Consider the following 11,700-nt stretch of genomic DNA (forward strand, 5'->3'; position numbering starts at 1 on the left):
TGGGTGAGGGAATGGATGGACGGAACCCAGATCGGAAAGGGAAGCAAGTGGGTGGTGATAAAAAAAAAAAAAAAAAATGTGGGAATCAACTTCTTTAGCCTAAATAACTTTGTCTCTAACCTTAGTCTCATGACTCAGTATCTCTGAAGTCAGTTTTACAACAATGAGGGGAGACGGCTGGTCTGTGTGGGATGGAGGTGAAGTTTGGCCCATGGAACCCAAGGCCCGGTTGAGTGGCAGGGCATCGGAGGCTTGGCTTTGCTGCACATCCATGGCACCGAAAGCTTTCGAGGCTTTCTTCAAAGGCTTTGGATGACCATTCCACTAGGTCATGCTTCTCTTCACCCACCCCAAAACCTTTGCTAGAGGTTCCGATCCAGTGCCCTAGTTACTAACAGCTGGCGAGTCGAAGGTGAGTGCCTCCCTTGCAGTGCTGAGTAAGCTGCCATTGAGTTGTGTTTCCCTCTTTCCGTGCAGCTGTCTCTGAAGTGCCGAGCGCCCGAGGTATCCCAGTATGTTTACCAAGCATATGAAACCATTCTGAAGAACTGAGGCACCCACCTCCTCCTCCTCTCTCTCCCCCCGCATCCCAGATGAGGAAATGGGGACCAGAACCTGTGGGCATGTTTCTTCTTGACCTTGGAAGGAACAAATGCAAGATCAAGATACTCTGGAAACTTCAAACTGGCGTCCCCCGACGCTGAAAATGGTGTGAGCGGCAGTGCCTAGCATTCCATCTTCAGCTCTCTGGGGATGGGGTGGGAAGAGGGGGGGGCAGGGGGACGGATCTTGTTGCAATTCAGTGCATCAGTGGAGAATTTTTTCATGTGAAGTAATGCAGTGTCCTCTTTGCTGACGTTGCCCCTTTAAGAGCCCTGTTTTTTGCCCTTGTACTCTTACTGAAATTAAGAGCGTGCGTGAGAATCTGGGTGGGAAGGCAGTGCCCACTGAGTCTCATTACTATCTTCAAATCCATCTCCCCTGACCTTCCCAGACAAATAAATGAATTGACACTTTGGTGCTTAAATATGGCTTGTGCTACGTCGCCAAGCCCAGCCCTGGGAAGTCGGTGGTGATGAGTCTCTTGCATTTGAATGCATGTATTGTCTGGTGAAGAATTCATTGCTAATAACCCCTCTTCTGATGGGATAGCTATGCTGAAGCACTGCTTCTTCCTCCTCCTTCCATGGTGACCTGTTATTTGGGGTGGATTTGCTTCCAGTCCTGCTTGGGAAAAATCCAGAAGCATCACTTGTGCTGATCTGTGCTTAATGTGCCTCTGAGCCTCCCTTATTTCTAGGAGTGGACAATAAAAAGGGACTCTTTGCTGAAGCTTGGCACAAGTTCTCAGCCTGGGGGGGATTGTGGGAATTTGGGGGCAGGGGAAGGTGTAACAGGAGTAGGAAATGATTTGGGGCTCTTTGCCTCCGCGGATCGAGTTTTTTGTAACTTGCCGAAAGCTTTGTGTCTGCAGAGTAGACAGCTTCAAAGGCAGCTTGCTAATGATGAATCGTTGCCTTGAGTATTTTTTCAAGGCGGCAAATCTTCATTTAGACCTCTCCTTCCCCCTTTGAAATTTAACTGACCAAGGAACTTGCTTTTCTTTGTTCTGCGGATACAAGCTTCATTCCTTTCCCTCTGCAAGCCCTCAGGTTCCATAAGGGATAGTGCTGTTCCAGACCTGGTGCTCTTATACCCTGAAACAGAGAGAGCTTGGTAGATATCATCTGCTCCTTTAAAAGGCTAGTTTGAGTTTACCCCCAAACACTGAGGTTCCCTTAAGCAGAGGGCTTGATCGCTTCCTAGGCTGTAGGGGTTTAACAGGAGTAATCTGTGTCTTGGAACAGAATAGCCCTTTTCTTGCGCTGCAACCCCCCCCCCCCCCCCCCCCCCCCCCCCGTTCAGCGTGTATTTCCTCAGTCTGGTTGGGATAGTCAAAGAACCTAGGGGGCTAGGTACCACTGGAAGTCACAACCTGTACCCACAACTACTGTGAAGAGGGCTGTTACCATTTCTGGGGGACATAATGCACGCTCAGAATTAACACAAGGAAGGACAAAATACACACTGTTAGTATTAGGGCCACAGTGAGTCCATAGGAGATGGCTCTGAAGACTAATAAGGGATGTACCAAACTAATATTCATTATAATCCTTCCATCACCATGGAATGCTGGTCCTTGAATTGAGCTTTCCAGGAAGGAGTTTCGTCATGTTTATCACTAGTTCGCTAACTGCCCTGGGACACATCAGGCTTCTGTTGCTGTTTCTGTGAGGCTCCCCCTCCTGTCTGTGCGCCGTTCCGATTCCTTAACCACAACAGCAGATGTGATCAGCCATCCGAACAAACTCCCTCCCCATCGCTGTTCTCAGTATAGGTTTTGGTGGGTCAGGGGAGTGGGTGGCATCTGCATTTTTGTGCCCTTAGGGCTCGTGTAACTCTCCTGTGCTCATCAGCTACAGCAATCCCAGCGGACGTGGGGCCCGGCTGGTTTTCTGCTGAGCATTTAAGGCTTTTCCTATTTGTTGCTGCTGTAGTGGGGAGGGAGGGGAAGGGGATACTGCCTTTGGAAATCAGTGACACTAATGTTTTCCCCCTCCAGAAATAATAAAAGCAATTGACCGCCCTTAAATAGAAGTGTTTGGTGCGAGTTTTCAGATCCCTACAGTAAATATAGTGTGTGTGTGTGTGTGTGTGTGTGTGTGTGTGTGTGTTTTAAAAGAAGTAACATTGAATAAAGGTGACATATTCCCATCAATCTGCTCTGTGTAGAGGACAGGGTCAGGGAAATAGATGGCTCCGAGTGAGAGATGCTCCTTCTATGCTGGTCTCTGCTGTCCCTGATTGCTTGGTTGCTAAATTGCCTTGCTACTCACACACACTTCTTCCACCTCTGGCATCAGTTCAGCCCTTTCCCCTGAGTTTATTGCTGCTGATCAGCCATGTGGCCTGCAGGGGAGGAACTGTCCTATTGAGAAATCAGAGCAGGGTTCTGTCCCTGCCAGCAGAGGTTTATACAGGTGCATTTCCCCCCTGCGGGACCCCAAAAGGGTTGTTTGTTACTAAGTGGCAGCCAAGGATTCCAGCAGCTTGAGCTTCCTCAGGCTATGTCGACACTACAGCTGGATCGATGCACCGGGGGTCACTCTCCAGATCACCCCAGACCACTCTCCGGTCAACTCCGGTACTCCACCCCGAACGAGAAGAGTAAGGTAAGTCGACTGGAGAGCGTCTCCCATTGACCCAGCGTGGTGTGGACACTGCAGTAAGTCAACCTAAGTTACATCAACTCCAGCTATGTTATTCACGTAGCTGGACTAGCATAACTCAGGTTGGCTGACTGCATTAGTGTGGACATAGCCTCAGTGTGGTGCCTGGGCCAGCCTAAGAGAGTGGCCAGCAGGAGCTATTAAAACTGGATCAGCACTTTCCGCTCAGAGCAGCGATCACAGGGTGTGTTATGTATCTGAACCGTCTGAAGACTAGCTGATCACATCACTCCGCACTGGCTAGCCACAGCTGGTGTCGCCCATATGGCCGTCAGCTCAGGTGGTCATTGGTATCCATGCCATCCTCTCTCTCTCGCTGTGTCAGCCACTGACCTGAAAATCCAACCCCCTTCCCATTACTGCAGCCTTGGACACCTGCTACCATTGCTTTTCAGTCTGTCTTTGAACTTCCTTCTGCTTGAAAGCCTGTGGAGGAGTAGACAGCAATAATCTCCCCTTCACTGAATAGAGCAGGAGCTGATGCAACACACCCTTCTGAACACAAGAGGGAGCTCAGAAATGGGAGTAGAGGAGAGAGTAAGCTGGGGAAAGCTGTTCCATTCCTCCTGTCCTAGTCTCAGGTATGTACTGCATTTACTCCTGTTCTCACTTCAAGTTGAAGTGGAATCCCTTTCCCAGCCTCTGCTGTGTCTCCAGGGGAGTAAAAGCTTATATACAGATACGGACTTTATGGCTCCAGGTGGTTCAAAGTGGTTGGGTTGGAGGTAATGGGGAGAAGGTCTGGACCCCCATAGTCCTGCCCACTTTCTCTCCCTATCCCTCACTGCTGTGTGTAGAATATGTAAATGCTAAGGGTAAAATCCATGCCTCATTGAAATCAATTGGGAGTTTTCCCATTCACCTCAGTGGGGCCAGGATTTTACCTTCAATATTTTAATATGGGACTACCAACAGGTAAGCAGTCTCCTGTCCCAGTGTATTTTAAGAGTGGATTAGGAAAGGTCTGCAACAGTCATTTACTCTCAGCATTGGTAGACTGAGCATCAGCTGCCGATAAACCCTGTGGAATAGAAAGAGCCAAGGCTGTAATGCCTTGTAAGAGAGCACTGCAGTGGAGCTGGAATGTGCTGCTTAGCTGAGCTATTAACTGCGGATTGCTGAGGTCTCTTAAACTTCCTTGCTCCTATGGAAGCCAGCTCTGTTTACATCCCTGGAAGGAACAAGAAGCTGTAAAACGGTTGAGTGGAGTAGACTCTTAGGTCAGGATTGTGTGTTAATGGGCCAGTGGCCTCTGTCTCGGATGTTACAACAAGATTGTTGCTGAAGATTTCATTCTGTACTGAATCTGCCGAGCAGAGGAGTTTGTCACTGGCCATTGGACACGTCTCTTCTGCTGTGTCATAACGCTTTGGCTTCCCCTTTGTCCACACAAGCAGGACAAGAGGGGATTTGATTTAGTACACTAGTTTTGTGGTCGTTGTAGCAATCATTTGAAGTACATGGAGTTCAAAAGTATGCTGCTCGGATCCCAGTGTGAAAGTTCAACCTGCTCCTGGCCCTCTGATCATCTAGCCTGTGTGGGGAGCCGAAGGACAGGCCTTTTATAATAGCTGGCACTTACAGCACCCTTCATCCTAATAACACAAGTTTCCCAAAGGTGGTTAGTGCTGCTTTCATTTCCTCTGCCCCCTCGAACATAGCACATCCAACACTGGAATAGACACACGGAGGTGAAGTGACTTACAGTGATCACACAGCAAGTCCCTTCCTAGTCCTCTGCTCTAACTATTAGACCTGCTACTGCCTCCTATCAGGGTAAAACTATCAAACACCTGTTGGCTTATTCTGTTTGCTGCACTGGCTGAGGCTTAATGGCTCATCAATCCCTTCCTTTGCCAGCGGGCAAAGATGAATGCATTCTGCTGGTCTCTGCACCCAGTGGGGCTGTACTTGGGCTGGAGCTGGCACTGTCTCTCACGCAGGTCACTGCTCTCCAATCTGTGCAATGACTGCCTATTTCTTCTTAACCATAATGGAGTTGGACAAATTCCTTCTCCCTGGCCTGCTGCTTTCACAGCTCCTCCCATGCCCAGTCTGACCTAGCTGCCTTCACCCCATGTAATCCATTGATAACACCAATTAAATTAAAAGGAGGCATTAGCCGTTTTGCCAGGGAGACTGAAGAACTGGTGGGGGGTGGGGGGGTTGGCTCAGGGGGCAGAAAGTATGCCACGGTGTTTGTTGTGGGTGTTTGCCTGCTGACCTTGTATCTCCTATCCAATCGGCACAAGATTGGTTTACTCAGACCCAGTCTGAACACATGGTTGGCCCGGTTAAACTGACAGGGTAATGGGGTTTTTGTACGGCTTATACCTGGTTTATATCCGCTTAGCTAGTATCAGTAAACGTACAGGTACCGGTGAAGCGGAGAGAAGCCGTTCTAGACGGCTGTGAGAAAGGGGCCTGCACAAAAAGTTGCACTGGTTTAACTAAACAGATGGAATTTAAACCAGCACAGCCGCTTGTGTTTGAGCGCTCGGTGATCATTTATCCCGGTGACAGCTGTTCTTAGCCTAATAACTCCTTGGCATTGGATCGCTGTATAATTCAATCCAGGCAACAGGTAGGTAAAAAAAAAAAACCACTCAGGAGCTTCCTCCCCCGGGTCCGATCAGCTGTGAGGTAGTTGTGCCCAGAGGGATTCAAAATGCCCCTGCCCTTGTAACTGGCTGCTGGGGAGGAAGAGGGGAGTAGGACGGTGGCTGCAAGTGCTCCCTGCCATCGCTGTAGCAGGCCCAGTGTCATGGGCAGGATGGGAACCAGGAGCTGGTTTGCTTTTCAGAGGCTCGTTCACCTGCACATCCACCAATGTGATATATGCCATCATGTGCCAGCAATGCCCCTCTGCCATGTACATTGGCCAGACTGGACAGTCTCTACATAAAAGAATAAATGGACGCAAATCAGATGTCAAGAATTATAACATTCATAAACCAGTCGGAGAACACTTCAATCTCTCTGGTCACGCGATTACAGACATGAAAGTTGCGATATTACAACAAAAAAACTTCAAAACCAGACTCCAGCGAGAGACTGTTGAATTGGAATTCATTTGCAAATTGGATACAATTAACTTAGGCTTGAATAGACTGGGAGTGGCTAAGTCATTATGCAAGGTAACCTATTTCCCCTTTTCCCCCCCCCCCCCCAGGTTCTTGTTAAACCCTGGATTTGTGCTGGAAATGGCCCACCTTGATTATCATACACATTGTAAGGAGAGCAATCACTTTAGATAAGCTATTACCAACAGGAGAGTGGGGTGGGGGGGGGAGAGAACCTTTTGTAGTGGTAAACACCCATTTTTTCATGCTTTGTGTGTATAAAAACATATTCTATACTTTCCACAGTATGCATCCGATGAAGTGAGCTGTAGCTCACGAAAGCTTATGCTCAAATAAATTGGTTAGTCTCTAAGGTGCCACAAGTACTCCTTTTCTTTTTGCGAACACAGACTAACACGGCTGTTACTCTGAAAGGCTGTATAAAGTTCCAAGTCTCTGCATGAGCTAACTTGTGTTCCATCGGATTAGAGCCTAAATGTGTCTGAATCAAAGCAGGGGGGATGGGGGCAGGCTGTAGGGGGCAGCTCTGTAGAGGGAAGGGAGGTGGAGGGGGCTAGATAGTTCTGTGCTTCGAGGGAGCCCTTTTTGATTTAGGACTTGCTGTGGCAGCTGTCTGTGGAGCACTGCACACATTTCAGCGTGACCTGCTGCTGTTGGCTGCTTGGAGAGGAAAGGTTGGTCTGGTGGGTAAGGCGCTGGCCTGGGGCCTGAATCTCTGTCCCTCAGTTCCTCATCTGTAAAAGGGGGGTGGTGATTTTCCCTTTGTCACGTCTGTTTAGACTATAAAGCCCTCAGGGCAGGGATTGTCTACGCAGCACCTTATCTCAGCTGGGACCTCCAGATGCTCCTAGAATACAAATAATTGATCCTGGCCTGGAGCATGAGGAGTGACGTGTCCCTAGGCTGACTTGTAAATCACTCTTGCTGAGCCTTTTATCCTGCAGGCAACTTTCTCTGTGCTGGGAGCCCTGTCCCCTTCATCCAAAGGCATGAAGGTCCCAGCAGTCCCAGATGACACCTTCTCTTTCTATTCACAGCCATCCTCACCCTCCATCTGTTGCAGAAGAGGAGCAGTATCCTCCCCATTAAGCCCATGAAAGGCTCTTAGCACTAAAGCAAAGTGCTACCTACCACTGTCCTCTGTTTCAGTGTGCTATGGCTCTTGTCTGTTGATCCCTTCTGCTGAGAAATTGAAGTAACTTATAAGTGGTGTTCGTCTTGGTGACGCTGGCTTCTTAGCTCATGGCGGAGAGACACCCTCTTGATGCAGAGTTATGTCAGTCATATGTTGGAAACCCCTCTCCTCACTAAGCAGGGCTTGCATTGCCCTCTAATTTTATAGATGGGGAAACTGAGGCACAAAGGAGGTCAGCCAATGAGTCCGTGGCAGAGCTAGGAATAGAACCCAGATCTCTTGGGATTTGGGGGTTAAAAAGACTCCTTTCTGTTACTGCCCAATTGATTTTATTTTTTTAGCATGGGACTAGAAATAGATCAAACCAGATTTGAAGTTGGCTACATTGAAAATGGTGTTTGTGCCCTTTTAAAATGCTGGGGGGAGGGAGGGCAGTGGCTGGAGCACAGGAAGCATATTCTGAGAATTCCCCTTCCCTTGGGGGATGCTCAGAAGCCAGGGCTGCTGCAGATATTCTCGAGGGTCAGCATCCCCAGGTTAGCTGATTGCTTCACGATGTGCCTTGAAGGGGGTGAGGCTGCCCCGGTCATGCTCTACTTCAAGGCGTGACTCACTGGTGGTGGTGGTGTGGGATGCTAACTGGGCTGTGAGATGGAAATCTCTAATTTTGTTTGTCAAACTCCAGCTGGCTGCTCTCCATCCTGCTTATGAAAAGCTCTAATTAAATTCCAGTGGCTGTGATTGCGTCTCCGGGTGCATTGTGGGGCTGGATGGCAGCACTGCTCTCCTTTCGCACCCAGAGGATGGTTCGCCTGACTGTAACTTCCCTTAGGAATGCAGGAAGTGCTGTACCGGATCAGATTCATGGCCCATCTTGTCCAATATCCTGTCTCTGACACTGACTGGCACTAGACGCTATGGAGAAAGGTGTGGAGAAATCTGCCTGCCAGTGCAGTTAGAGATCAGGTTAAGCCACTAAGCAACAAGGTTAATATTCTAAAACCTCTTACATTTTACTCTATCTCGGGCTGTTCTACCCAGTGTATATGTCCAAAGCTTTTGACACGGTCTCCCACAGTATTCTTGTCAGCAAGTTAAAGTAGTATGGGCTGGATGGATGCACTACAAGGTGGGTAGAAAGTTGGCTAGATTGTCGGGCTCAACGGGTAGTGATCAATGGCTCCATGTCTAGTTGGCAGCCGGTATCAAGTGGAGCGCCCCAAGGGTCGGTCCTGGGGCCGGTTTTGTTCAATATCTTCATTAATGATCTGGAGGATGGTGTGGATTGCACCCTCAGCAAGTTTGCGGATGACACTAAACTGGGAGGAGTGGTAGATACGCTGGAGGGTAGGGATAGGATACAGAGGGACCTAGACAAATTAGAGGATTGGGCCAAAAGAAATCTGAGGTCCAACAAGGACAAGTGCAGAGTCCTGCACTTAGGACGGAAGAATCCAATGCACCGCTACAGACTAGGGACCGAATGGCTAGGCAGCAGTTCTGCAGAGAAGGACCTAGGGGTGACAGTGGACGAGAAGCTGGATATGAGTCAACAGTGTGCCCTTGTTGCCTAGAAGGCTAATGGCATTTTGGGGTGTATAAGTAGGGGCATTGCCAGCAGATCGAGGGACGTGATCGTTCCCCTCTATTCGACGTTGGTGAGGCCTCATCTGGAGTACTGTCCAGTTTTGGGCCCCACACTACAAGAAGGATGTGGATAAATTGGAGAGAGTCCAGCGAAGGGCAACAAAAATGGTTAGGGGACTGGAACACATGACTTATGAGGGGAGGCTGAGGGAACTGGGATTGTTTAGTCTACGGAAGAGAAGAATGAGGGGGGATTTGATAGCTGCTTTTAACTACCTGAAAGGTGGATCCAAAGAGGATGGATCTAGACTATTCTCAGTGATAGCAGATGACAGAACAAGGAGTAATGGTCTCAAGTTGCAGTGGGGGAGGTTTAGGTTGGATATTAGGAAAAACTTTTTCACTAGGAGGGTGGTGAAACACTGGAATGTGTTACCTAAGAAAGTGGTGGAATCTCCTTCCTTAGAAGTTTTTAAGGTCAGGCTTGACAAAGCCCTGGCTGTATGATTTAGTTGGGATTGGTCCTCCTCTGGGCAGGGGGTTGGACTAGATGGCCTCCAGAGGTCCCTTCCAACTCTATTATTCTATGGTTCTATGAATTCCTTTTTAAATCTTGCTAAATTCTTTGCCTCAGTAACATCTTAAGGGAATGAAGTCCACAGTCTAATTAGGCCCTGTGTGAGAGATTTTTTTTTCCCCCTTCAATCCAGTTTTGTATGTGCCCAGTGGGATACTGTTTTCCCTCTGTGTTGGGCTCTCTGCACTTAGGTGCCATCTTTCATGGTTGAGTGGCTCATACAGAAAACTGCAAGCTGCAACTCCGGGGCTCTGCCTCTGACTGGGCGCATGATCACAGGCAAGTCCCATCACCTTTCTTTTACCTCCATCTCTGAAAGGTCCCTGAGGGTGTTTGAAGGGTGTTTTGGGATTCTCCGGTGGAAGTTGCTATTGAAGCAGTATTGTTACCCATCTATGTGCTATACGCTGTGTGAGCAGGAGCTAGACGCTCACTATCCATGTCCATGCAAATTATCTTCAGTAGTTACAGCTCTGGTTAGAAGTCCTTCACAGCCTCTGCCAATATTTTTTTTTTTTTCCCCTCAGTGCCAGGGGCAGAGAAATTGCAAAAGCTTTTTTTCTGCTTGCCCAGCAAAGTAGGGCCACCAATGATGGTAAAAGATGTAAAGGATCGCGCACACCCGCTTTCTGAGTGTGACCTCGGGGTAAGCAGCAAAGTGGGGGTTGCTGGAGTTATGTTGCGCCTCTTGGGGGGTTGTCTGCAGTATGGATTGAATCTAGGACGTCCAGATCTTAGACACCGCTAAGGCTGCAGTCGCCCATCAACCTAGCCACTGGTAGAGGGGGACAGAGTGCGACAGTGGAATCCACTCGCACTAGGCCTGACAGGGCTCTCCATCCACAACCTGCTCTGAAGGGCACCAAAGCCCATCCTCCTTCTAGAGCTTTGAGGAGGGCTGAGCTGCATGGTGGGGCAAGTCACTCTTAGGGAAGCTTGGGCGGGAGGGGGTGGATTTTGGGGCTGGCTATTTATAAGCATTTGGACTGTGACAGTCTCTCTCTAGTGAAGAATTCATTTCTGGCAACTTGGACCCTGCGTTTTCTTTAAGCTGTCTGGGGGTCGAGTCCTCACAATAGACTGCATTATTCCTTGACTTTAGCAAAGCTTTTGATTCGGTCTCCCACAGTATTCTTGCCAGCAAGTTAAAGAAGTATGGGCTGGATGAATGGACTATAAGGTGGATAGAAAGCTGGCTAGATCATCGAGCTCAAAGGGTAGCAATCAATGGCTCCATGTGTAGTTGGCAGCTAGTATCAAGTGGAGTGCCTCAAGGATCGGTTTTGGGGCCGGTTTTGTTCAATATCTTCATTAATGATCTGGAGGATGGTGTGGATTGCACCCTCAGCAAGTTTGCAGATGACACTAAACTGGGAGGAGTGGTAGATACGCTGGAGGGTAGGTATAGGATACAGAGGGACCTAGACAAATTGGAGGATTGGGCCAAAAGAAATCTGATGAGGTTCAACAAGGACAAGTGCAGAGTCCTGCACTTAGAACAGAAGAATCCCATGCACGCCTACAGACTAGGGACCGAATGGCTCGGCAGCAGTTGTGCAGAAAAGGACCTAGGGGTTACAGTGGATGAGAAACTGGATATGAGTCAACAGTGTGCCCTTGTTAGACTATTCTCAGTGATAGCAGATGACAGGACAAGGAGTAATGGTCTCAAGTTGCAGTGGGGGAGATTTAAGTTGGATATTAGGAAAAACTTTTTCACTAGGAGAGTGGTGAAGCACTGTAATGCGTTATCTAGGGAGGTGGTGGAATCTCCTTCCTTAAAGGTTTTCAAGGTCAGGCTTGACAAAGCCCTGTCTGGGATGATTTAGTTGTGGTTGGTCCTGCTTTTGAGCAGGGGGTTGGACTAGATGACCTCCTGAGGTTCCTTCCCACCCCAATATTCTATGATTCAAACTTTTAATTCCTCCCCCCCAGCTTTTTTTTCCCCCTTCAGTTTATTTTCTGATGCTTTATTCCAGAAATACACTCCACTGACCAACTCGTTTATAGCATGCTTCCTCCTCCACTTTCTGCTGTCATATGCTATAG

The 11,700-nt window shown here is 48.6% G+C and overlaps 1 protein-coding gene across 5 annotated transcripts in view; it reads left to right on the plus strand.

Annotated features, from left to right (window-relative positions):
* AP1B1 (adaptor related protein complex 1 subunit beta 1) overlaps positions 1-749 on the plus strand; it is a 79,619-nt gene extending 78,870 nt beyond the window's left edge. For 4 of the 5 annotated variants that reach the window (XM_074973096.1, XM_074973098.1, XM_074973094.1 and 1 more), the window contains one exon: positions 478-749. In XM_074973096.1, coding sequence (XP_074829197.1) covers positions 478-552 — 75 coding nt within the window. In that variant the 3' untranslated portion in view covers positions 553-749. The remainder of the gene's footprint in view (positions 1-477) is intronic. The other variant, XM_074973097.1, reaches the window with a different exon arrangement.
* Positions 750-11,700: the final 10,951 nt, after the last annotated feature.

This window comes from Natator depressus, chromosome 15 (assembly GCF_965152275.1).
Source record: "Natator depressus isolate rNatDep1 chromosome 15, rNatDep2.hap1, whole genome shotgun sequence".
NCBI lineage: Eukaryota > Metazoa > Chordata > Testudines > Cheloniidae > Natator > Natator depressus.